Raw genomic sequence first — 25,958 nt, 5'->3', positions numbered from 1 at the left:
GAGTGCTGCTGTATTTTAGCTGCGTGCTGGTTGAGTGCTGCTGTATTTTAGCTGCGTGCTGGTTGAATGCTGCTGTATTTTAGCTGCGTGCTGGTTGAGTGCTGCTGTATTTTAGCTGCGTGCTGGTTGAGTGCTGCTGTATTTTAGCTGCGTGCTGGTTGAATGCTGCTGTATTTTAGCTGCGTGCTGGTTGAATGCTGCTGTGGTTTGGCTGCGTGCTGGTTGAATGCTGCTGTATTTTAGCTGCGTGCTGGTTGAATGCTGCTGTGGTTTGGCTGCGTGCTGTTTGAATGCTGCTGTATTTTAGCTGCGTGCTGTTTGAATGCTGCTGTGGTTAGGCTGCGTGCTGGTTGAATGCTGCTGTGGTTTGGCTGCGTGCTGTTTGAATGCTGCTGTATTTTAGCTGCGTGCTGGTTGAATGCTGCTGTGGTTAGGCTGCGTGCTGGTTGAATGCTGCTGTGGTTTGGCTGCGTGCTGGTTGAATGCTGCTGTGGTTAGGCTGCGTGCTGGTTGAATGTTGCTGTGGTTTGGCTGCGTGCTGGTTGAATGCTGCTGTAAATTGATTGCGAGTTGATGAAAGCTTCTGTGAACTGCCCAAGTAGTGGCAAGTAAACTACTAGAGGGGCCTTGGATCTGGTTCCAGTGTCTCTCCAAGGGGCTCGCTAAGGGGCAGGCCCCTTAGGTCGCGCCCCTTCGGGAGCGCGACGCCCGGCGGGAGTCGCCGCGATTTAAAGGGCTTATTGGCGCCTTCTGATTGGCCTAATGCCTTTCGAGGGGCACGGCTGACTCACCGGGTGAGCTCTGAGCAGGAGCTTCCTTCGCCTTTTTTTTTTCTGTTTTCTGTTCGGCTTTTGGTTTCGGTTTCGTTTTATTCGGTGGCCTCCTCTGCACGGCTCGCGGAGGGAACGAGCGGGCTCTTACCCCGATTGGGCCTCGAGAGCCCCGACAGAGGAGGAGGAGGTAAGCGGGTGCAGGAGTCCGACGAAGAGAGAAGGGCTGCCGGCGGGAGTCGCCGCGATTTAAAGGGCTTATTGGCGCCTTCTGATTGGCCTAATGCCTTTCGAGGGGCGCGGCTGACTCACCGGGTGAGCTCTGAGCAGGAGCTTCCTTCGCCTTTTTTTTTTCTGTTTTCTATTTATCCCTAGTGCATCCTTTTTAGCATCCTTTTTGTGCCATCCTTTTTAGCATCCTTTTTGTGCCATCCTTTTTAGCATCCTTTTTAGCATCCTTTTTAGCATAATTTATCCCTAGTGCATCCTTTTTAGCATAACACCTCATTTAAATAATGCATCGCGCGCCCAGGAGAGGTACCTGGGCGCGCATTAGGAGCGCGGGCGCTCAGTCATGAGCACCCATTTTAGGAAGCAAATATTGTATCAGCCTGTATATTGTGGCCTTACAAATCCGTGTTGAGGTAGATCTTACATTGGCAACTACCATAACCATGGTCTTTGCTATGCCTTTTACAGTCAGACCTGCTAGGGTGCTGGAAATGGAGAGAGTTCAAAGTATTCTGTTCTATTTATTTATAAACTGCCTATCATATATTCCTAGACAATGAACATCTAAACATACACGAAACTTAACACAAAACTAATGATAAATACTAAAAACAATAAAACCACCAAAATAAAATATTAAAATGCTGGATTAACAGCTCTGCCTCAGCTGAGGATATTATCTATACAACTGGCAGAAAAAAATAACTGACCACCCAAGCCATTATAAAAGACATGACCTACTCATGTCAGTTTAGCCAACACTAAACACCTCTCTAAATAAAACCACTTAACCTTTTTTCTACATGCCTAAGGGCCTGATTTTTAAAAACATTTACTCAAGTGGACTTTTGAAAATTGCTACAAAATGCCATTGAATTGTCCATAGGATTTACTCCGTAAGTGCACTTCACTCGAGTAAATTGCTTTTGAAAATTGCAACATTTACATTTATGTGCGTAACTCATTTGAAAATCACCTCCTTAATGAACATCTCAGAATGAATATCATTGAGAAGGATATTCCAAATCTCTGGGCTTATGATAGCAAATGTTCACTCTCTAGTTTCATACATATGATACTGTTCAATTGATGGTACCTTGAACAAATCTTTTCCCTGAGATCTTAATGAATGTAGAGGAGTGTAAACTTTCAATAACACGCAGGGACACAGGCAGGGACACAGAGTGAAACACCTTAAAAATTAACAGGATCTTAAATTTCACATGTCATACTACTGGGATCCAGTGCAATGATTCTAAAATTGGTATAATGTGCTGTCTTCTGGCAGCACCAACAATTATGCGGGCTGCCACATTTTGAGCAATCTGCAGCACCTGTATCACATAAACAGGCAATCCCAAGTAAACTGAATTACAATAGTCCAGCCTGTTTATCACGGTTGTATGAATTAAAGTCTGAAAATCCTCTAGTGGTATAAAAGGGCTCAATTGCTGCATGCTGCTCAGCTTATAGAAAAATCACCTGCACCACCTTACTAACATGAGGCTTAAGGAGAGAGCAACTTGTCAAAAATTACCCCCAAAATGTGTAAACTGGCAGAAATAACAAATTTATGGCCTATTTTAATTGTTTTGGGGAGATCTTTAGAGCATTTTGCCAACAGCAAAATTTAGTCTTACTAATATTTAGTGACAACTTATTTTCAGCTAAACATATCTTAATGTTACTACTGTTGCGGTCCCCGTCGCGGCACTCGCGACTGGGGCCTTACCTCTTAACTCCTGGCATCGGCTTCACTCTCGCTGTGGGACTTCGCCGGGTCTCGGGCCTGTTCAGCGGCGTCCCACTGGGGCAGCACCATCAGAACGCCCAAGCCAGCCACCCTCCTCCTAGGCGCGCGCGCAAAGAAGCCGAAGATATAGGCCCTTTCCCGCCACTCATTGCTCCGCCTGCTCCCGTGAGAGACGCCGGCGGGTATGTAAGGTTGGCGCCCGCTTCCATCAGACACCTTGCAACGAGGTTACCTTGCGGTTCCTAGTTGCTGTGCCTCAGAGTGTTCTACTCCTCACTTGTTTCCTGTTCCAGTTCCAGCCTGGTTTCTGCTTCTGTGTCTTGTTCCAGTTCCAGCCTGGTTCCTGCTTCTGTATCTTGTTCCAGTTCCAGCCTGGTTTCTGCTTCTGTGTCTTGTTCCAGTTCCAGCCCGGTTCCTGCTTCTGTGTCTTGTTCCAGTTCCAGTACGGTTCCTACTACTGTGTCTTGTTTCAGTTACAGCCTGGTTCCTGCTTTAGCGTCCAGCTCCAGTTCCAGCCAGGTTCCTGCTTCAGTGTCCTGCCTCAGTTAAGTCTCGTTCCTGCCCTTGTATCCGGTTTCAGTTCCAGCCAAGACCTCTGCTTCGATCCTGGTTCATCTTCTCTACGTCCTCACTTGCCTAAGTCCCAGCGGCCGGGCTCCTATGGGCTTCTCCCGGGGGAGTCTTGGCTTCCAAGGTGAAGACACCTCTCCGTTCATCTAGCCCTAGTAGCTCGACTCCCACAGGCCCCTCCTGGGGAATACAGGTCTTCCCGGGTGAAGGCCAGCTCCTTCATCCGGCCTGGTGTCCGCCTCCCGACCTGCGTCCCTTCACGGAGACGATAGTCCATCTTTCCCTAGTCTCCAGCAGGCCGGCCCAAGGGTCCACTAAACAATCAAATCACAACAGATTGCAAGGCCATGGACTCGGCAGACATGCCGGGCCTTCAGGCCATTCCTGGAATGGCCCAACGAATGCAACAACAACAGCATTGCCTTCATATGCTGGCAGCCACTATGGAGCAACTGGCTGCTTGTCTGGATACCATGCCCACGGACCCTCCGCCCGCTGTGCCACTAGTTCAAGGAGGAAACTCTAGCTCTCTTACCCAGCTACCCGCACCTTCACGCTACGCTGGGGAAGCGAAGGTCTGTCGGGGGTTTTTGAACCAATGCTTCATACGGTTCTCCCTGCTCCCTCAACAATTTCCTACAGATGCGGTCAAGGTAGCTTACATCCTGTCTTTGCTCGATGGGAAGGCGCTAGTTTGGGCCTCCCTGCTCTGGGAACATAATGATTCCCCTCTCGAGGATGTGCCACGGTTCCTTATCAACTTCAAGCAAGCCTTCGATGGGCCAGCTCGACTAGCAACCGCCACCACTGAATTGCTACAGTTATGCCAGGGAGGGCGCTCCTTGGCAGATTACGCTATGGATTTTCGCACGCTCGCCCAAGAAGTGGGATGGCGGGACGACAGCCTCAGAGCCATTTTCCTGGAGGGCCTGGCTGGGCGAATCAAGGATGAGATTGCCGCCCGTGACCTCCCGTAGGACCTCAATGGTCTTATAGAAATGGTGGGCCGCATTGACCGTCGTCTCCAGCAGAGGGCCAGAGAGCTACGACCGGCCAGGTGTCCTCCTTCGCTGGCTTCTGCACCCTCCAAGCATTCATCCCCATCCAGGACTGTGCGCCCAGAGACTGCTACCAGTGAACCATGCAGTTGGGGCGAGCCCCACTCTCCGCTGAGGAGAGACAACGTCGCCGCACTCTGGGTCTTTGTCTCTATTGCGGTCAGAAAGGCCATTTCCTGGCACGTTGCCAGGAGAGTTTGGAAAACGCCAGAACCTAGGAGGTCGTGAGGAGCTCCTCCTAGGTTGTGCTGCAGCTCCTCAATGTACGGTACCTATTACCCTAGAGTACCCGGGGGGGTCCCTGGAAACCCTCGCCTTCCTGGATTCCGGAGCGGGAAGTAATTTTATTCTGGAAGAACTGGTGCACCAGTTGCAGATTCCCATGCAGCGTCGGGAGACGCCTCTGCGGATTACCTCCATCCAGGGAACCCTCCTTCCAGGCCGTATCACAGCTTCCACGGCACCCATCACCGTACGCACCGGGGCGATCCATTCGGAGAAGATAGCCTTCCTGGTGTTGGAGAAGGCTGTCCATCCCATAGTACTAGGGCTGCCATGGCTACAGAAACTCTCCCACCATCCAGTGGGATACTTTGCAAATTACTAAATGGAGCTCGTTCTGTTTCTCCAATTGCCTGAAGGTGCCCAATGCTCGGTCTACCAGCACCCTATGAAGATTTTACCGATATGTTCTCGAAAGCAAAGGCGGAGATCCTTCCCCAGCACCATCCTTTTGATTGTGCCATTGATCTGCTGCCCGGAACAATGCCGCCTCGGGGTAGGGTATATCCCTTGTCTCTACCTGAGACCCGGGCCATGTCAGAATATATTTCGGAAAACCTGGCTAAAGGTTTTATCCGCCCGTCCAAATCTCCAGCTGGGGCGGGCTTCATTTTTGTGAGCAAAAAGGACGGCTCCCTAAGGCCATGCATAGACTATCGGGGCCTCAACGTGATCACGAAGAGGGATCGCTACCCGCTCCCGTTAATACCTGAACTCCTAGATAGACTGCAAGGGGCAAAGATTTTCACGAAATTAGATTTACGAGGTGCATATAATCTGGTCCGAATCCATCCTGGGGACGAGTGGAAAACCGCCTTTAACACCAGGGATGGGCACTATGAGTACCTCATGATGCCCTTTGGATTATGCAATGCCCCGGCGGTATTCCAGCATATAATGAATGAGGTATTGCGAGACCTCCTAAACACCTCAGTCATCGTCTACCTTGACGACGTGTTAATCTACTCCCATGATCTTCCGTCACACCACCAGCAAGTCCGTCAGGTCTTACAGATCCTCAGAGACAATGGTCTGTATGCAAAATTGGAAAAGTGTACCTTCGAGAAAACCTCTCTGCCTTTCCTGGGCTACATAGTCTCCACCTCTGGTTTCCAGATGGACCTAGAAAAAGTAGCCGCCATTAAAGACTGGCCTCGGCCGAGAGGGTTAAAGGCGTTGCAACACTTCCTCGGCTTTGCAAACTTTTATAGACATTTTATCCCAAACTATTCACGTATTGTGGCTCCGCTCACTGCCCTTACCCGGAAGGGAGCCAATGCGGTAGACTGGCCCGACTCCGCCTGTCAAGCATTTGAAACCCTCAAAGAGGCTTTCCTGCAGGATACCTGCCTTCACCACCCGGACCCACTTCGACCATTCGTGGTAGAGGTGGACGCATCCAATGTCACAGTTGGGGCCATGCTCGGCCAGTACTCTGACTCTGGATAACTATTACCAAGCTCGTTCTTCTCCAGGAGATTCTCGCCTGCTGAGAACAATTACTGCATTTGGGACAAGGAGATGCTAGCCATAAAACTTGCCTTTGAAGAGTGGAGGCAGTTGTTGTGTTGTGGAAACAGTGTTTAGTGGACCCTTGGGCCGGCCTGCAGGAGACTTGGGATAAATGAACTATGGTCTCTACTAAGAACAGGCCGGGAGGCGGATGCCAGGCAGGCGGTGGACGTTGAGCTTCACCCTGGAAGCTGGTGCCCCCCCCCCCCCCCCGGGAGGAGCCCGTAGGAGCCCAGCTGCTGGGACTTAGGCGATTCACCCTGGAAGCCGGAGCCCCCCCTCCCGGGAGGAGCCCGTAGGAGCCCGGCTGCTGGGACTTAGGCAATCACGGAAGCTGGATCTCTGGCAGGCACAGACCGGGGTCAGGTAGGAACTGTAGCGGGACAGGTTACTGAAACCAGGCAGAGACTGGAACAAAGCAGGAACTGGAACCAGGCTGGAACTGAAGCAGGACAGGTTACTGAGACCAGGCAGAGACTGGTACAAAGCAGGAACTGGAACCAGGCTGGAACTGAAGCAGGACAGGTTACTGAAACCAGGCAGAGACTGGAACAAAGCAGGAACTGGAACCAGGCTGGAACTGAAGCAGGACAGGTTACTGAGACAAGCAAAGGCTGAGGCAAGAGACTTAGTACTGAACATAGCAAGTCAGGCAGGAACAGAGCTGCTAACGCAATAGCACACTCTGGGACTCGGAGCCACTGGGAACTGCAAGGAACCCTGTTGCAAGGCGATGTGCTAGGATCCGCGGCGACCTTACATAGGTCACGGCGTCTGACGTCAGGAGCAAGGTGGAGCCACCACTGGCGGGAAATGGGCTTCATAAGAACGGGGTTGACGCGCGCGTGGCTAGAAGGCCGGCGTTCAGGAAATGCTTCTCGGCAGCGTCCCCTCTGTGGGGACACCCAGAAACAGGCCGCAGACCCTTACAGGCAGGACTGGACCATGGAGGTAAGGGCCGGGTCGTGGCACTCGCAACCGGGACCGCAACAGTACCTCCCCTCTTACGCCCCCATTTAGTAGGCCCGGGTTTACCTGGGTGGTCCTGATGGAACTTCTTCAATAGGTCTTTATCAAGAATGTTACGGGCAGGCTCCCATGTGTTGTCCTCGGGACCACAGTCTTCCCAGGCAATCAGATACTCCCATCAGCGTTGATGGAACCTTACGTCGAGGATCTCCCGGACTTGGTAGGTGGTATCTCCTGGCACTGAAAGGTCCAGCATATCAGGAGCCCTGGGATGATAGCTGCAGAGGATGAGAGGCTTTAGGAGTGTGACACATAGAATACGTTGTGAATGCGCATAGAGGAGGGTAAACACAGCCAATAGGAGACCGCTCCTACACGTTCGGCCACGCGGAATGGTCCACAGAATCTTGGGGCAAGTGTTCGAGAAGGGATCTGAAGTTGCAGGTTCTTGGTACTCAGCCAGACGCGATCCCCTGGGAGATAAACAGGCACTGGCTGACGACGTTTGTCTGCCCACTTCTTGGCAGATCGAGTGGCTTTGTCTAACTTCTTCTGAGTAGAAGTCCACAAAGAGAGTAGCTGGCAGGCAGAGAGTTGCACAGCTGGCAGTGCGCTGGGATCTGGCGAAGGCAAAGGAGGCCGAAGTTGCTTCCCATAGACAACAAGGAAGGGGGAACTTCCAGTCACGGAGTGTGTTATGATTGTTGTATGAAAATTCCGCCCACGGAAGTAACTTGGCCCAGTTATCTTGTTTCTCATTTACAAATGAGCACAGGAAGGTTTTTAACATCCGGTTTGTACGTTCAGTTTGTCTGTTACTCTGGGGGTGAAATGCTGAGGAAAGACTAAGTTGTACATTGAAGCGCTTGCATAATGCTTTCCAATAGCGGGCAGTGAATTGTGGACCTCTGTCTGACACGATGTCCTGGGGAAGACCGTGAAGTCGAAACACATGCTGGGTGAAGAGGTTGGCTAGGTCAGGAGCTGAGGGCAACTTTGGCAGGGGGACAAAATGTGCCATTTTGGAGAACCGGTCCACGGTCACCCAAATAACCGAACTTCCCTCAGACGCGGGGAGGTCCACTACAAAATTAGTGGAGATATGCGTCCAGGGCTCCACCGGAACGGGTAAGGGCTGAAGCAGGCCTCTAGGCTTCCCAACGAGTGGCTTTTGTAGCGCACAAGTAGGGCAGGAGTCCACGAAAAGGCAGACGTCTTGTTTGACCGTTGGCCACCAGTAGTACCGGTTTACGAGGTCCAAGGTTCCGGTACGACCTGCATGACCCCCTGTAAGGGATTCATGAGCCCAGGCCAAGACAGCTCGGCGAGAGCGACGCGGGACGACTGTTTTCTCCTCCGAGGCTACGGAGGTAGAAGCAAGACACACCTTCTTGGGGTCCAGGATGTACTGGGGTGTCTCCAGAGTCTCCTTGGACTTAGTGGCTTGGGATAAGGCGTCTGCATGTATGTTCTTGGAGCCGGGACGGTATCGTAGAGTGAAGTTAAATTGGTCAAAAAACAAGGACCAGCAGGCCTGTCTCGGGTTCAGGCACTGGGCTTGGCTGAGAAACGCTAGGTTCTTGTGGTCGGTATAAATAGTGATCGGGTGGTTGGCCCCCTCCAACCACTGTCTCCATTCTTCCAGGGCAAGTTTTACCGCTAACAGCTCCTTATCGCCAATACAGTAATTGCATTCGGCCGGGGAAAACTTCCGTGAGAAGTACGAGCAAGGGAGGAGCTGTCCTGTATCTGTGTGTTGGCTCAAGAAGGCTCCGACCGCTACGTTGGAAGCGTCGACCTCCACCACGAACGGTCGGCTAGGGTCAGGGTGGCGGAGGCATGTGTCTAGCAGGAAGGTTCTCTTTAGCTCTTCAAAGGCTTGGCAGGCTGAGTCAGGCCAATCCACCGCATTGGCCCCCTTTCGAGTGAGCATTGTCAAAGGAGCCACAATGCGCGAGTAGTTAGGAATAAAGTGCCTATAGAAATTTGCGAAGCCAAGGAATCGTTGCAACGCTTTGAGGCCTTTCGGCCGAGGCCAACTCCGGATTGCAGTGACTTTTTCTGGGTCCATTTGGAAGCCATCTGCCGAGACAATATAACCCAGGAAAGGCAGGGAAAACCTCTCAAAACAGCATTTCTCTAGCTTAACGTACAAGTTGTGCTGTCGGAGTATCTGGAGTACTTGACGAACATGCTGGCGGTGCGTATGCAAGTCATGGGAATAGATCAGGACATCGTCGAGGTATACGATCACGCAGGTATTCATCAGGTCCCGTAGCACCTCGTTCATCAGATGCTGGAAGACAGTGGGGGTATTACAAAATACTTGTAATGCCCGTCCCTGGTATTAAATGCAGTCTTCCACTCATCTCCGGGGCAAATTCTAACTAAATTGTAGGCCTGTGACGCTTTCACCTGTCTGTATACTGCCGCTTGCGTCTGTTCCTGGGATCCAATCCCTGTCCCAGCTTACCTGGTCACTCAGGAACTCAAATAGTAATTAAAGTTATTTTCCTTTACAAAGTCCTCAGGTGGGGTTTGAACCCTCACCACCTGGATGGAAGGCCGATGCCTTCCCCACTGAGCCAGCAACTCACTTTCCAACCACTAGCTTCAGAAGTCCCTCTCAAAGTCCATAGTTCAAAAGTCCGGCCCCCACTGGGCCTAACTGCCACCTCCCTCCGTACCTCTGGAACCTCAACCCTTCCCCAGAGGTACAGCCACCCACCTGGCAGTTCTCTAGGTAAAGTGTCTTTATCGTGAATCCAAACCAACCGAAGTCCCCGCGCTCACCTTCCTTGTGATAGTGGTTGCAGTCCTTCACACCGTCGGGGATATCCAGTGTCCAAGTTTCCCAGAGCAGCCAGGTAGTCCGTTCCTTCCTCCTCAGTCCCCGGCAGGAGACTGAGACTGCTCTAACAGGGAGTCCTTTTTATCCTCTAGAGACTCCTCCTCCACTCGCAGCTGGTTGGCTCGGAACGGCCCCTCCTCACTTTGGCCCTCCCCTTGAAACCATGGATTGGTTTCACTAGCTCCACCCTTAATTTCCCGCACCTGTGGCTCCTCTGGTCTTATAACCTCTGGGGGAAGGAACCAAGGGACGCCTCTAGCCTGGTGTTGCCGTATTTTCCTCCCCACTTCTCCTGAACCTTTGGTTCCTATATAGTCTAGCATAGTGACCCCGTCACAAGGCCCCGCGCAAGTCCAGCTTCGTAAAGATCCTTGCACCCTGAAGCCTATCAAGGAGTTCCGGGATGAGCGGAAGTTGATAGGGGTCCCGCTTGGTAATTGCGTTGAGCCCTCAATAGTCAATACACGGCCTTAGTGAGCCGTCTTTTTTTACTAACAAAAAAGAATCCCGCCCCAGCGCGCGACTTCGACAGGCAGATAAAGCCCTTGGCCAGGTTTTCGGTTATATAATCGGACATTGCCCGTGTTTCGGGCAACGACAAGGGGTACACCCTACCCCGAGGAGGCATAGTTCCAGGTAGCAGGTCAATAGCACAGTCATACAGACGGTGCTGCAGAAGGATTTCCGCCTTCGTCTTTGAGAAGACATCCGTAAAGTCCTCGTACGGGGCTGGAGGTCCAAGGGCGGAATGCAGAAGCAGAAGAGCTGGAGGCTTGGGCACCTTCATGCAGTGAGAAAGACTGAAGGGACTCCACTTGGTAATCTGCAGAGTATCCCACTGAATTGTAGGCGAGTGTTTCTGGCGCCACAGCAGCCCTAGCAGCACGGGGTGGACGGCCTTCTCCAAGATCAGAAAGGCTATCTCCTCCGTATGGATCGCCCCGGTGCGGACTGTGATGGGAGCCGTGGAAGTCAATATTCGACCTGGCAGGAGCGTCCCCTGGATGGAGGTAATTCGAAGCGGTACTTCTCGTCTCTGCGTGGGGATCCGCAGTTGAGTGATCAAGTCTTGCTGGATAAAATTACTCCCCGCTCCGGAGTCCAGGAAGGCGAGGGTTTCTAAGGACCTTCCAGGAAATTCCAAGGTAATAGGCAGGGTGCACTGAGGAGCTGTAGCACAACCTAGGAGGAGCTCCTCTTGACCTCCTAGGCTCTGGAGTTTTCTGCACGCTCCTGGCAGCGTGCCAAGGAATGGCCTTTCTGCCCGCAGTACAGGCACAGGCCCATCGAGCGACGACGTTGTCTCTCCTCTATGGAGAGCGGGGCACGTCCCAGCTGCATAGGTTCAGAGGCAGGGACGTCAGGACGGGGAGTCCTCTGAGGAGGCAGCGGTCATGAAGGACCATGAGCAGGACTGTGCTTCGTTGGGCGAGACTCTCGCGCCCTCTGTTGTAGGCGACGATCAATCCGGGTGGTCATTTCAATCAGGGCATTAAGATCCTCCGGGAGGTCACAGGAGGAGATCTTGTCTTTAATGCGCCCAGACAGCCCCTCCAAGAAGATAGCCTTGAGGCTGCCATCCTGCCAACCTACTTCCTGGGCGAGAGTCCTAAACTCCATAGCATAATCTGCTAGGGAGCGAGCCCCTTGGCGAAGCTGTAACAGTTCCGAGGTAGCTGTGGCCAGGCAGGCCGGGTCATCAAAAGCATGCCTGAAATTGGATATAAACCGCTGTAAGTCGTCCAACAAGGAGTCGTTATGTTCCCAAAGGGGAGAGGCCCACACCAAGGCCTTCCCGTCAAGCAGGGACAGGATATACGCTACTTTAACAGAGTCCATGGGGAACTGCCAGGGCAACAAGGAGAACCGGATAAAACACTGGTTCAAGAACCCACGGCAGGTCTTAGCATCTCCAGCGTAGCATGAGGGTGCCGGAAGCTGAGTCATAGGGGAAGCCGAAGCCTCTGGTATTGGGGCTAGAGCAGGCGAAGAGCAAGTATCCATGGCGTCCATTCGAGTGGCAAGTTGCCCAACGGAACCGGCAAGAACATCCAGGTTCTTGCACATCAGCACATCAGCTCCATCGAGAATTTCGATGACGGCACCCATACCTTCGATGCCGACACCGATTCCTTCGATGCCGGCACCGGCACCGATGCCAGCACCGATGCCATCGAGGACATTCTCGATACCCCTGACAATTCCTTCGAGTTTCTCGGAGCCTCAGCCGAGGCCTTCAGGTATCCAACCCCCTCATGGTCCTACAGGTCAGCAACCTGATCCTTATGACACCTGGGGTGATGATACCTCCACAGACACCGATGATTTGCCTTCACCACCCTCTCCTGCGGGGAGTAGAAAGCGTTCTCCTCCTGAGGACCTCTCTTTCATAAATTTTGTGAAGGAAATGTCGGATTTAGTCCCTTTTCAGCTTCAATCGGAACAAATGACAGGCACCAGATGATGGAGTTGCTCCAATTCTTGGATGCCCCTAAAGTCATCACTTCTATACCAATTCATCAGGTTTTTCTGGACCTTCTAAAAAAGAATTGGGAATCTCCTGGATCTGTTGCTCCAGTAAACAAAAAAGCTGACTCTACCTATCTTGTACAGTCAGCACCTGGCTTTCAGAAACCTCAGCTAGACCACCACTCTGTAGTGGTAGAATCAGCTCAAAAGAAAGCTAAAAGAATAAAGCCACATTCTTCCATACCTCCTACTAAGGAAAATAAATTCCTAGATAGTATAGGTAGGAAAGTATACCAAGGAGCCATGCTAACTTCCAGAATAGCCTCTTATCAGCTATATATGACCCAATACAATAGGGTCATTCTTAAACAGATACAGGAGTACTCAGATACCTTACCAGAGCAGTTCCAACCACAACTTCAATCCCTACTAAATAAAGGTTTTGAAGCTGGGAAGCATGAGATAAGAACAGCTTACGACATCTTTGATGCTTCCACCAGACTTTCTGCTACGGCCATCTCTGCAAGACGCTGGGCTTGGCTTAAGTCATCTGATCTTCGTCCGGAGGTTCAGGACAGGCTCTCTGACCTGCCCTGTTTAAGGGATAATTTGTTTGGTGAGCAAATTCAGCAAATTGTTGCTGAATTGAAGGATCATCATGAGACACTTAAACAGCTCTCATCCATTCCTTCTGACTTACCTTCTAAACAGCCGTTCAAGAAGGACCCAAAAAAGTCCTTCTTCTGTCCACGGAAGTATTATCCCCCACACACCAAGTCTAGGTCTGCGAGGCCTTACCATAAATCTCAGCCTCACCAGTCTCGAAAACAAAAGCCCGCAGCAGCTCCACAACCTGGCCCTGCATCGGGTTTTTGACTTTCAATTAGAGAGCAGTTGCCAAATCCCTCTTCCAACCATACCAGTAGGAGGTCGGTTAAGCCACTTTCTAGAAAAATGGCATCATATCACCACAGATCAATGGGTGATAGCGATAATTGTACACGGTTACCACCTCAACTTCCTGACTCTCCCTTCGGACTCCCCACTCATGCAGGCGTGGGGACTCACCGATCACTCTGTTCTTCTCGAGCAGGACGTTTCCCTTCTCCTCCAGTCAAACGCTATAAAACCCGTTCCTCCCTCACAAAAAGGACTAGGTTTCTACTCCAGGTACTTTCTGATCCCAAAAAAGTCAGGAGGACTTCGACCAATCCTGGACCTACGAGCCCTCAACAAGTACCTTCACAGAGAGAAGTTCAAGATGGTAACCCTGGGCTCGCTTCTCCCTCTGCTGCAAAGAGGGGACTGGCTCTGCTCTCTAGACCTAAAAGATGCCTATACTCACATTGCGATATCTCAACCTCATCGCAAATACCTCCGTTTTTTAGTAGGCCGAAATCACTATCAATACCGAGTACTCCCTTTCGGCCTGGCATCCGCACCACGAGTTTTCACCAAATGCCTCGTGGTAGTGGCAGCATTTCTCAGGAAGGAAGGTGTCCACGTCTACCCCTATCTGGACGATTGGTTAATCAGGGCCCCAACCCAGCAAATCGCTCGGTCCTCCCTGACCCTGACAATTCAAACACTACTTTCTCTAGGGTTTCTTGTCAATTACGAGAAATCCTACTTAATCCCATCTCAAACCTTATCCTTCATTGGGGCAGACTTGGATACCTTACAGGCAAAAGCCTTCCTTCCTCATCAACGAGTCCAAATCCTTGTGTCCCTAGCTTGCCAGTTGCAGTCTCAACGCACAGCAACAGCTCGACAATTCCTCATCCTCCTGGGATACATGGCCTCCTCAGTTTATGTGACTCCCATGGCCCGCTTGGCCATGAGAGTCATGCAATGGACTCTGAGATCACAATGGATCCAAGCTGTTCAGCCTCTGTCCTCCATTGTTCGCATCACCGATGCACTCCGTCTGTCTCTTGTCTGGTGGAAAACTCAATCCAACCTCCTACAGGGCTTGCCTTTTCACCCACCAGATCCTCAAATAATTCTCACAACTGACGCTTCCAACGTCGGTTGGGGAGCTCATCTAAACAATTTACAAACCCAAGGATTCTGGTCTCCAGAGGAAGCCAAACACCAGATCAACTTCCTGGAACTTCGAGCAATACGACATGCTCTCAGGACTTTTCAAGATTGCCTATCGAACCACATAATCTTGATTCAGATGGACAACCAGGTGGCCATGTGGTACATAAACAAGCAGGGGGCACAGGTTCCTTTCTTTTGTGCCAGGAAGCTGCGCAGATTTGGGCAGAAGCCCTCTCCCGCTCCATGTACCTCAGAGCCACCTACTTGCCGGGAGTGAACAATGTCTTGGCAGACAAACTGAGCCGTGTCTTCCACCCACATGAGTGGTCCCTCAATCCCTTCGTAGCAAACACTCTGTTCCAGCAATGGGGTTATCCCCACATAGACCTCTTTGCATCCCCTCAGAACCACAAAGTGGACAATTACTGCTCTCTCATTCGGAGCCAACACTCTCGGCCCAGGGATGCATTCTCCCTCACGTGGACAACCGGTCTGCTTTATGCATTCCCTCCACTTCCTCTTCTGTCGAAGACTCTCGTGAAGCTACGTCAGGACAGGGGAACCATGATCCTGATAGCAACGCACTGGCCACGCCAAGTGTGGTTTCCCATACTCCAGGATCTCTCCATCCGCAGGCACATTCCTCTGGGACAGGACCCGCATCTGGTCACTCAAAACGACGGATGCCTCCTCCATCCCAACCTCCAAGCCTTGTCCCTGATGGCATGGATGTTGAAAGGTTAGTCCTTCAACCATTTAACCTTTCAGATTCAGTTTCTCGTGTCCTGATCGCTTCACGAAAGCCTTCCACAAGAAAATCTTATTCATACAAATGGAAAAGGTATACATCATGGTGCACTTCTCAGTCCCTTGATCCCCTTTCCTGTCCAATTTCCAAATTCGTGGACTATCTCTGGCATTTATCTGAATAAGGTCTAAAGACCTCTTCCATCAGAATGCATGTCAGTGCGGTAGCCGCCTTCCATAAAGGTATCGGGGGTGTCCCTATTTCAGTACAACCCCTTGTAACACGCTTTCTTAAAGGCTTGCTCCATTTGAAACCACCTTTACGTCCTCCGGCCCCATCTTGGGACCTTAATTTGGTTCTTGGTCGCCTTATGAAACCACCTTTCGAACCTCTTCACTCCTGTGACCTAAACTATCTCACATGGAAAGTGTTATTCCTTTTGGCTATCACTTCGGCTCGCAGGGTTAGTGAACTATAGGCCTTAGTTACCTATACGCCTTACACTAAACTCCTGCAGGACCGGGCAGTACTCCGCACTCACCCAAAATTCTTACCTAAGGTAGTTTCGGAGTTTCATATTAATCAATCCATCATACTACCTATCTTCTTTCCCAGGCCCCACTCCAACTCCGGGGAACAGACTCTGCATACCCTTGACTGTAAACGGGCTCTAGCATTCTATCTAGACCGTACAGTAGCCCACAGGAAGAGCACTCAATTATTCGTCTCTTTCCATCCTAACAAGTTAGGGCAACCTGTGGGTAAGCAGGCTCTTTCCTCCTGGTTGGCGGACTGCATTTCCTTTTGCTATCAGCAAGCTGGCATTCCTTTCCAAGACCGTGTTAAAGCACACTCTGTGAGGGCCATGGCGACTTCAGTAGCACACCTTCGATCGGTGCCGCTTCCTGACATCTGCAAGGCTGCCACCTGGAGTTCCCTCCATACATTTGCAGCCCATTATTGCCTGGACAAAGCCGGAAGACAGGATTCCATCTTCGTCCAGTCTGTCTTGCGTAACCTTTTTCCAGCATAAGGTACCAACACCCTTCCACCTTCCCGGTAGGGTGCGGATGCCCTCTACCAACTTACACCCCAGTTGTTGTGCCTGTTGCATGCCGTTGGGTACATTTGGTGCACGATAGGACATCCTCAGCTCGGTACTCACCCATTTGCGAGGACAACCATCCTGCTTGTCCTGTGAGAAAGCAAATGTTGCTTACCTGATGTAACAGGTGTTCTCACAGGACAGCAAGATGTTAGTCCTCACGAAACCCGCCCACCACCCCGCGGTGTTGGGCTCGTTTTTTATTATGTTATTTTTCGGCACTGCCTGTAGCTTTGAAACAAGACTGAAGGGAGACCCCTGCTGGCTGCAGGGTTAGTGCCGTGCTGGGCATGCCCAGTAGGGGCCAGTCAAAGTTCCTGAAACTTTGACAGAAGTTTTCCGTGGTTGGGCTCCATCCTCGATGTCACCCATTTGTGAGGACTAACATCCTGCTGTCCTGTGAGAACACCTGTTACATCAGGTAAGCAACATTTGCTATTCCATGATGGTGCATAGCACCCGGATTTAATGAATCTACTAAGGAAAACATGCACCAATTATGGGCTATGCTGGCAGAAATTGTGATGCAGTCAAGATGCTGCTTCCTACTCATTAAAGATTTCTGAATATAATGGCGTGGTTATCACTGCAAATGAAAAGATTTTTTTTCCTCTAACTGATAGAAAGTGGCCCTAAAAGCTTTTTTAAGTTGTTGACAACCTAAAGTTTGGGGGTTTTTTAAAGAAAAGGATAGGAAAATTATTAATGGCTTCCCATCGATAACTCTGAAAATGTTGATTTCTAACCATGGGTTAGATTCTAGATGGGGAGAATTTGAGGTGGTATCTATGCTGGAGATTTTACAGCTTATTGTAGAACTTAATAATTCATCTTGCTTATTGAATTTTAGTCCCACAGTGACTCTTACATTTATTCATACTGAATTATGAAATGGATTAGCCTCTAAATTAATTCAGTCCTTTACTGAAGGATATTTGCCAGAAGCACTAAAATTGGCCAGTGTCAGACCACTCCTAAAGAAACCCTCTTTATTTATTTATTTAATATATTTCTATACCGGACTTCATGAATGGGATTCATATCAGGCCGGTTTACATGGAACTTGGGGGATTAACAAGTGTAACCAAACAAGAAGGCTGAAACAAGCAAAGTTACATATAACAAGGGGATTGAACTTGGGGGCTAAGGTAGCCAGGAAGTAGACAGAGAAGAATTAACTACATATAAATAATATATGACTGGTTCAGAGATTAGTAAATATCCCATTCCTTGGGCTGAGTCTGACGTGACATTTTTGAGTTAGGGGAAGGCTTGGAGGAAAAGCCACATCTTAAGTTTTCTTCGAAAGGTAAGAAGACAGGGTTCCAGTCTTAGGTCAGTCGGTAGTCTGTTCCAAAGGACTGGGCCTGCTGTGGAGAAGGAACGTTCTTTGGTGGATGTTAGACGGGTGGATTTAGCAGGTGGGACTTGAAGGGTTCCTTTATATGCTTCTCTGATGGGTCTTTCTGAAGAGCGGTGTTTGAAAGGGGTCTGAAGGTCTAGTGTGAGCTGTTTGTGGATGGATTTGTGGATTATAGTGAGTGCTTTATGTAGAATTCTGTATTTTATCTTTAGATCCTGTTAATCTATTGAGCTATCAGCCGCATCTGAAAAAAGATATAATTGCGATGGAGAAGGTACAGAGAAGGGCTACCAAAATGATAAGGGGAATGGAACAGCTCCCCTATGAGGAAAGACTAAAGAGGTTGGGACTTTTCAGCTTGGAGAAGAGAAGGCTGAGGGGGGATATGATAGAGGTGTTTAAAATCATGAGAGGTCTAGAATGGGTAGATGTAAATCTGTTATTTACTCTTTTGGATAATAGATATTTCATCTGCCTTTCGTTGTAATCGTGGTATGTGTGGACCCTTGGCTGGGTTGGAGATGAATCCTCCCAATCTGAAATCCATAAAAGTCTGGCAGCTTGTGCCCCACCCTTTCTCGCAAGAGAAAAATTCAAGACAATCTCTCTGGGTATGCTGATTCCCCTCCTCAAAAGAGGGGACTGGCTCTGCTCTTTCGACCTCAAAGAAGCTTACGCTCACGTAGCCATTTTCCCCGATCACAGGAAGTATCTCCACTTTGTGGTGGGGAATGCCCACTACCAGTACCGGGTGCTGCCTTTTGGGTTGGCCTCAAGCCCTCCATGACTTCACCAAATGTCTGGTGGTGGGGGCACAAGCTGCCAGACTTTTATGGATTTCAGATTGGGAGGATTCATCTCCAACCCAGCCAAGGACACAATCTCATCAGGAGAACCTGGGAAAAGTCCTCCTTCAGCAGGAAGCAAAACCTCCTCAGATGCTGCCACTTCAGGATGCTGCAGCTGCCCACATGGAGGCGAGAAGTCTCCCATTTATGACATCCAAGGAGAGGGGGAGGAAGAGTTCAAATAATGGAAGTTAGCAAGTAGCACATTTAAAACAAATCTGTGACTTCTTTTTCAGCCAATGCACAAGTAAGCTCTGGAATTTGTTGCCGGAGGATGTGGTTAGGGAAGTTAGCATAGCTGAGTTTTAAAAAGATTTGGGTAAGTTCCTGGAGAAGAATCCATAAACTGTTATTAATCAAGTTTACTTACTTAGGAAGAGTCACTGCAATTACTGGCTTCACTAGCATAGGATCTGCTTAGTGTTTGGCTACTTGCCAGGTACTTGTGTCCTGCACTGGCTACTGTTGGAAACAGGATGCTGGGCTTGATGGACCCTCAGTCCATCTTATGTTCTTAAATAACAGAGTCTCTTTAAAAGGAAGTTTGATCAATGCATTTTAGAAATGTAATCTGCCAACCAAGTGCACAACCAAAGCAAATGTGTAGTTGCCACAAAGCCATGCTCCTTGCAGAAGACCAAAAGAGGTCAAAGTAAGAATTTGCCAAAACTTCTGCCCTTTTCCATCTGAAAAGCTTCGTCTAAAACTGGACCACTCTCTAAAACCCTCTCCTGGACACAACCCTGCCCTTGCTACAATACAGTTAGATGCTGCCGCTTGCAGAGCTATACCAGAAGCCTCAAATGTCTGTTTAAGAACGGACTGCTATCTTTCTGTCCTCTGCAACCCTACGATCCTCTACAGGAAAAGTAGTTCTCTTTGTGACTGCACAAACCGGAGCATCTATCTTAGGAAATTTCAGGTTTTCTCTCTCCTGAGCAAAAGTAGGATACAGTTTCACCAAGAATTTTCCTCCCTTAAAATTAGCCTCAGGAGAATCATTTTTCAAGGATATAAAATCCTTGACTGACCCATGCAATGGGAAGGATGGGGATGGCTTTCTCAACCTAATCCTGATAGGAACCTCTGCTGAGCTGGGAATCTCGTCTCCCATCTCCTCCTCAGTAATATTGAGAATCCACAAGGACTAGGAAATAAAGGAGGACAACTCCTCCTCCTTGTGGAACAGTCAAACCACAGAAGAATCATCTTCTTCCTTTGGGAAATGCTCCTCCTCTTCCAATTCTTCCTCTCTGCGACTGCCTCTTAAAATCCTCAGATCCAAAAAAAGGCCCATCTGACTTGGAGGACCTCTCCTCCAAGTCCTCATCTTCCTCCTTTCTTGTCCTCTTGTCCTGATCCATCAACAACAATTCCCTGTGGGGAGAGTACCACAGGAGGAAGCCCAAGTGTTGTACTCCGTACCACATAGAGCACCTGAAGTGCATTAAACGTTCAGCTGCTAGAGAAGATCAGGAGAAAGGAGGAACTTCCTCTACAATCAATAAAGAAGGTGCCTTTTCTCGAACTGCAGCAGAAAGTGCAACCCTGGAGCGACATACTGCAACATCCAGTGGTGCGGGCACTAAGGAAGGAGGGTCTGGATCCACCTCTGTATCTTGCTGTGGCTCCAGTATGGCTGCTGTTCCCACTGTGGCAGCACGCCTACTGACAGGAATAGGTTGGCCAACTGACCCTGCAGATGCAGTCTCCTTCCCCTCCCCAGGATAATCAATTTCTCTCTCCGACTGTTCTCTCTCTCCTTCCCACACACTCTGTAGATGCTTTCTTCTCCTATTGACTGCCACCATGAACCACATGGGTGCATAAAAGGGTTCTTTCCCCATGCTTCATAACATTGTGAAACACTTCCCCTCCTTCTTCCTACCCTACTCCTTGCCTAGGAGCCTAAGCAGAGAAAACTGAACCTGGTTACTCACCATAGGGAAAAGCAGTCGGCTCCCTCGAATCAATATTTATTTTTTTTAACTTTTATTAAACTTGAAGACGGGCAAAGACAATAGGAGGGAGGGTAAGCCAGGGGAGGAAGTCTTGAGGAAACAGACTCCCTACTCTCAATTTTTAGAAAGGAGAGGAAGGAAGAGTGGGGGAAATGGGGGCAGGGGCAACTCACAGCCACAGCTGAAAGCCCTATTCCAGTAAAGTAAGGCTCATATGGAAAGCCCATTTAGGAAAAATATATCCCCTCCCTCACTAGTGCATTTTCCAACAGGTAGAATACTTTTTCATTTGCTCAAGATGAGTACTGAATTTCCATCCTGCACATTTTCCTATTGGAATTTGGGTGAATTGAGCCCTTAGAAATGTCACCACACATATACATGTCAAAAAGGATTTCTCATTGTTTCCAGTACCTGTTTTAAGGATTTGGGTTAATTACTGTTTTAAGAAAACTACCCCATGTTGACTGGTAACTGGAATAAAAAGGTCAAGAAAAATATATAACTGTCAGCCCAGAAACAGAACAACAGAGGCTGTGTGATAGTGTGCAAGGAACTGCATGAGTACAGAATGGGTATAGATAAGAAGGCACCAGACAGCCACAAGGACAAAGGAAACCCAGAACAGACACACCATGTGACGTGCTCAGTAACCATGAGAAGTGCCTCAGGAAAAGCCTATGTGATATAGAACAAGTACAGTGTATGTAAGCCAAGTTTAGCAAGTTATAAAAAAGCAGCTTTGGCACGGAAGACGAGCAGCAACATTGCAGAGAAGCAGTACATTCTGTTTATTTGCTCTGTTTGCTCCCTTAAGGAATAATAATCTCATTCTTCCTTGGGTTTCTTCTACCTTCTTTTCTTTATTACAATGTTAAACAATTACTGCTGTCAATTATGAGTTTCTTTGCTAATTAATAAAGACCTTCTTTTGGAACTGAAAAAGCTGCTTCATCAATTGGTTTGAATTTTATAAAAGATCCATTCCACATGGAATGAAGAAGGTAAAGTTTCAACAGTTTCTCATGTTTTGCCATTTCATTTATTGCAGGCATCACTCTCTGGAGCAAGGAAGCACTTGAAAGGAATGTGGACAGAAGATCCCAGGAGTATACGGCATCTGAACTGATTGCATCAGACACTATTTCTGATAAGGCAAATGCACTGAACATTACAGCTTCACTGAAGGCAAGTTTCCTGGGTGGTCTGATACAAGTGGATGGATCTGCAACCTATTTAAATGACACCGTGAAATCCAGACACCAGTGCCGAGTGACTTTGCAACACTCACGAACAACCATGTTTGAACAACAAACTATGAACCATTTAGGGCTCCAGAATTTGGCTTATCCAGACATATTTGAACAAGGAACGGCAACGCACGTTGTCACTGGAGTGGTGTATGGGGCTCAGGCTTTCTTTGTGTTTGATTATGAAGTTTCTTCATCAGAGACTAAACAAGATGTAAAGGGAAATTTGAAAGCAATAATTAAAAAGATACCATTGATTTCTATTGAAGGAGAGGGAGATCTCAACATGAATGACAAAGAGAAAGAAAATGTAACTAAGCTTAGTTGTAAATTTTATGGAGATTATGCTCTGGAGAGTAACCCTGTAACTTATGAGGATGCCATTAAAATATATGCAACTCTTCCTCATTTACTTGGTGAAAATGGGGAGAAAGCTGTGCCTGTGAAGGTCTGGTTATATCCTCTGCAGAAACTGGACAGCAAGGCTGCTCAGCTGGTTCGCAACATCAGTATAGAACTTGTCTTAGAGGCTGAAGCTGCCTTAGAAGAACTAAATGAAGTTAACATGACATGCAAGGACATGATGAATCACCCCTCAACCATAAGTTTTCCAGAAATAAAGAAGAAAATTATGACATTCAGTGATTTGTGCATTCAGTACAAACTCACCTTCCAACAACAACTAGCTAACTCGTTACCCGCTATCCGTGGAGGTGGAGAAGAAGAAGGTGTACTGATGGACATTTTATCTAGGAAAGGACAATCACCATTCAGTACAACTCAATTACAGGGATTTCTGGATAAAATGCAGCAGGAGTTGGCTTTTGTCGACTCCTGCCTCAGAGCACTGGAGAATGTGAGCGTTATCTCCTCTGAGAGAGAACTGAGCAAATTAATGCTAGATGTAATGGTGGAGCAGGTTGTGTCCTTTAATTTTACCTCCTTAAATGAAGAAGAACCATATTTACAAGATTTGGAACTCTGGCTTCAGTCCCAGTTTCAAAACAAAATTCATGAGAAAAAAGAGTTCAAACCATGGTTTAGCAATAGAGAGATCATCAAAAAGACGAGGAAAAGTGTGAAGGCATTCATGGACTTTCTCAGTATCAATAAATCCAGAGAGAGTACTCAGTTTATTGTGGCATCTGTTTCAGAACAGAACAATCCAGGATCTTCTATTTACTTGTATGAAAATGGAGAGTTGGTGAGCACGAACTTTGAACCCCCAGCAAAACCTAACCCTCCTCTGAGTGGCAGGATAGCACATGATAGCATAGAACTCAAGCTTAAACCTTCAGACACTGGCAGGGATGAGGTAATGAACTACAGGATAGAGTACAGACTTGCAGAACAGGAGAACTGGTCAACAGTTGATACAAATGACAAAAATGAGACATTCACAATAAAAAACCTGCAGCCTAATTCAGGATACCAGGTCAGGTGCTCTGCAGTATGCAAGGCAGGGATGAGTCTTCCAAGTGATAATGCTAACATTGTAAAAACACTTCCAACAAATCCACCTGGAATGCCGGTAAAAAGCCACGTAGAGCCATTTGCCATATCCATCAGCTGGGAGATACCTACTGCCATTGCAGAAGGTCTCAAAATAACAGAATACAAGGTAGAATATCAAGCAGAGACTGGAGAAGGATACCAGGAAGGAAAAGACAGCTGGTCTGAAAACAAAACAGGAACGAAAAATGAGCAGTGTACTATAGAAGGACTTAAACCTAATACCATGTATAAAATCAGAGTGTCTGCTGTCTGTGGCGATGTGGGGACCAGTCTTCCAAGTGAGGAAATTATAGTTACAACCCTGAAAGAAGGAGCACTGAGATTATCTACTTTTCTGGAAAGAAGCACTTTAGAAGCCAGTGGTCACCCCTCACTCTACCTGCTTAACACAGTTTTTGATAAAAGTTGTAGAAAGTTCAGCCTAGGGGAAAATACTTATTCCCACGCTCATAAAACAATCATGATGATTGGCGCCACTGGAACAGGAAAAACTACTCTTATCAATGGAATGATAAACTACATTCTGGGAGTGGAATGGAAAGACGACTTTCGTTTCAAAGCTATAAACGAAGTTACGGGTAAAACACAAGCTGAAAGTCAAACATCTGAAGTCACTGCCTACGAAATAAATTATGCAGAGGGCTTTAAGATTCCTTATTCCCTTACTATCATAGACACCCCGGGATTTGGTGATACCAGAGGGCTGGAACAGGACAAGCAAATAGTAGAGAAGATACGAGAATTCTTCTCCATCCCACAGGGCATTGATCACTTAAATGCTGTCTGTTTTGTTGTTCAGGCTTCGCTAGCTCGTTTGACTCATACTCAGAAATATATATTTCATTCTATACTTTCCATTTTTGGACACGACATCAAAGACAACATACAAGTTCTGGTCACCTTTGCAGATGGGAATACACCCCCTGTTTTAGATGCCATTAATAAATCTGAGGTTCCATGTCTAAAAGATGAAAAAGGTGTTCCTCATCATTTCAAATTCAACAATTCTGCACTCTTTGTAAGCAATGCAAATTCTGGTAATGAGCGTTTTAATTTTAATGAAATGTTCTGGGAAATGGGCCTTGCAAGCTTTGAGATCTTTTTCTCATCTTTGGGCCAGCTGAAGAGTACCAGCTTGAGATTAACAAAACAGGTCCTGGAAGAACGTGAAAAGCTTGAAGTGACCATTCAAGGGCTGCAGCCTCTAATCAGTCAAGGTTTGTTAAACCTGGAGGAAATAAGGATGACGCAGAAAGCTCTGGAGCAAAACAGGGGTGATATGGAGGACAGCAAAGACTTCCAATATGAAGTAGAAATAACAGTAGCAGTGAAGGAAGAAATCAAGGACTTCATAACAAACTGTCAGACGTGCCATGCCACATGTCACCATCCTTGTATCTACGCCGATGACAAAGATAAAGTCAGCTGTGCCGCAATGGATAAAACTGGGCACTGTACTGTTTGTCCTGGCAAATGTAACTGGGCTGTTCACTACAATCAGAAATACAAGTGGAGCTACGTAGTGAAAAAAGAAAAAAGAACATATTCTGAGTTGAAAGCAAAATATGAGAAGGCATTTGGTGAAGTAATGTCAAAAGAGAAGATACTTGAAAAGCTTACGCTCCAATATGATGCAGTGAAAGAAAGAGTGCTACACTTTATTGATGAGTCATCTAAATGCATTCAACGGCTTCAAGAAATTGCCCTAAAACCCAACCCACTTTCAGTCCCAGAACACATTGACCTTCTGATCCAGGCTGAACAACAGGAAAAAAAGCCAGGGTTCCTTGAAAGAATAGCATCATTGACCGCAGTCAGAGAGCAAGCTGTGCTAATAACAAAGATCGCCAACAAGGAGGAGCTGCTGCCGGACGAAAGCAAAAAGTTCAGGACTATGCAACAATCCAAAAGCGCCATAATAGTTAAAAGTCTAAAAGACTTTTGGGGTTTTTGTACGAACAAAAGAAATTGCCGTGCTAGGTGAGACCAAGGATCCATCAAGCCCAGCATCCTGTTTCCAACAGAGGCCAAACCAGGCCACAAGAACCTGGCAATTACCCAAACACTAAGAAGTTACTCATGCTACTAATGCAATTAATAGCAGTGGCTATTCCCTAAGAAAACTTGATTAAAAGAAAATTATTACTTACCTGCTAATTTTCGTTCCTGTAGTACCATGGATCAGTCCAGACAGTGGGTTATGTCCCCAATCCAGCAGATGGAGTCAGCACAAGCTTTGAGGGGGCGTATCCATATATACTACTACCCCCTCTGCAGGAGTTCAGTATCGAGTATATCAAAGCCCGAGTAGAAACCCCCGAAGGATCAAGTTTGTGGAAACAGATAATTAAAACAATTGTAACCGCAACAAGTAACTGCAAACATCCTACCAACTTGTAGGGAGCTGTGAAAAAACAGCAAAAAAGAAACGACTGTGAAGACACAGAACACTGTGAGTAAGAAGTAGCGCAGAGCTGAGCAGGATCAAGAACCCAAACGCGGTGGGCGTCTGGACTGATCCATGGTACTACAGGAACGAAAATTAGCAGGTAAGTAATAATTTTCTTTTCCCTGTATGTACCTAGATCAGTCCAGACAGTGGGATGTACCCAAGCTTCCCTAAATCGGGTGGGGTCCTGCGAGGCCTGCTCGGAGAA

General features: G+C 48.1%; 1 protein-coding gene across 1 annotated transcript; it reads left to right on the top strand.

Moving 5' to 3' along the window:
* The first annotated feature begins 886 nt into the window (after positions 1-886).
* Positions 887-25,301, top strand: LOC115083907. The gene is made up of 2 exons (XM_029587985.1): positions 887-960; positions 21,588-25,301. Exon 2 carries the CDS (start codon positions 21,836-21,838, stop codon positions 25,283-25,285), a length of 3,450 nt encoding a protein of 1,149 aa, XP_029443845.1. The 5' UTR covers positions 887-960; positions 21,588-21,835; the 3' UTR covers positions 25,286-25,301.
* The last annotated feature ends 657 nt before the right edge of the window (positions 25,302-25,958 follow it).

The sequence above is a fragment of the Rhinatrema bivittatum genome, chromosome 2, assembly GCF_901001135.1.
Source record: "Rhinatrema bivittatum chromosome 2, aRhiBiv1.1, whole genome shotgun sequence".
Classification (NCBI taxonomy): Eukaryota; Metazoa; Chordata; class Amphibia; order Gymnophiona; family Rhinatrematidae; genus Rhinatrema; species Rhinatrema bivittatum.
Note: the sequence above shows the minus strand (reverse complement) of the source record. Positions and strands in the feature narration are given on the sequence as shown.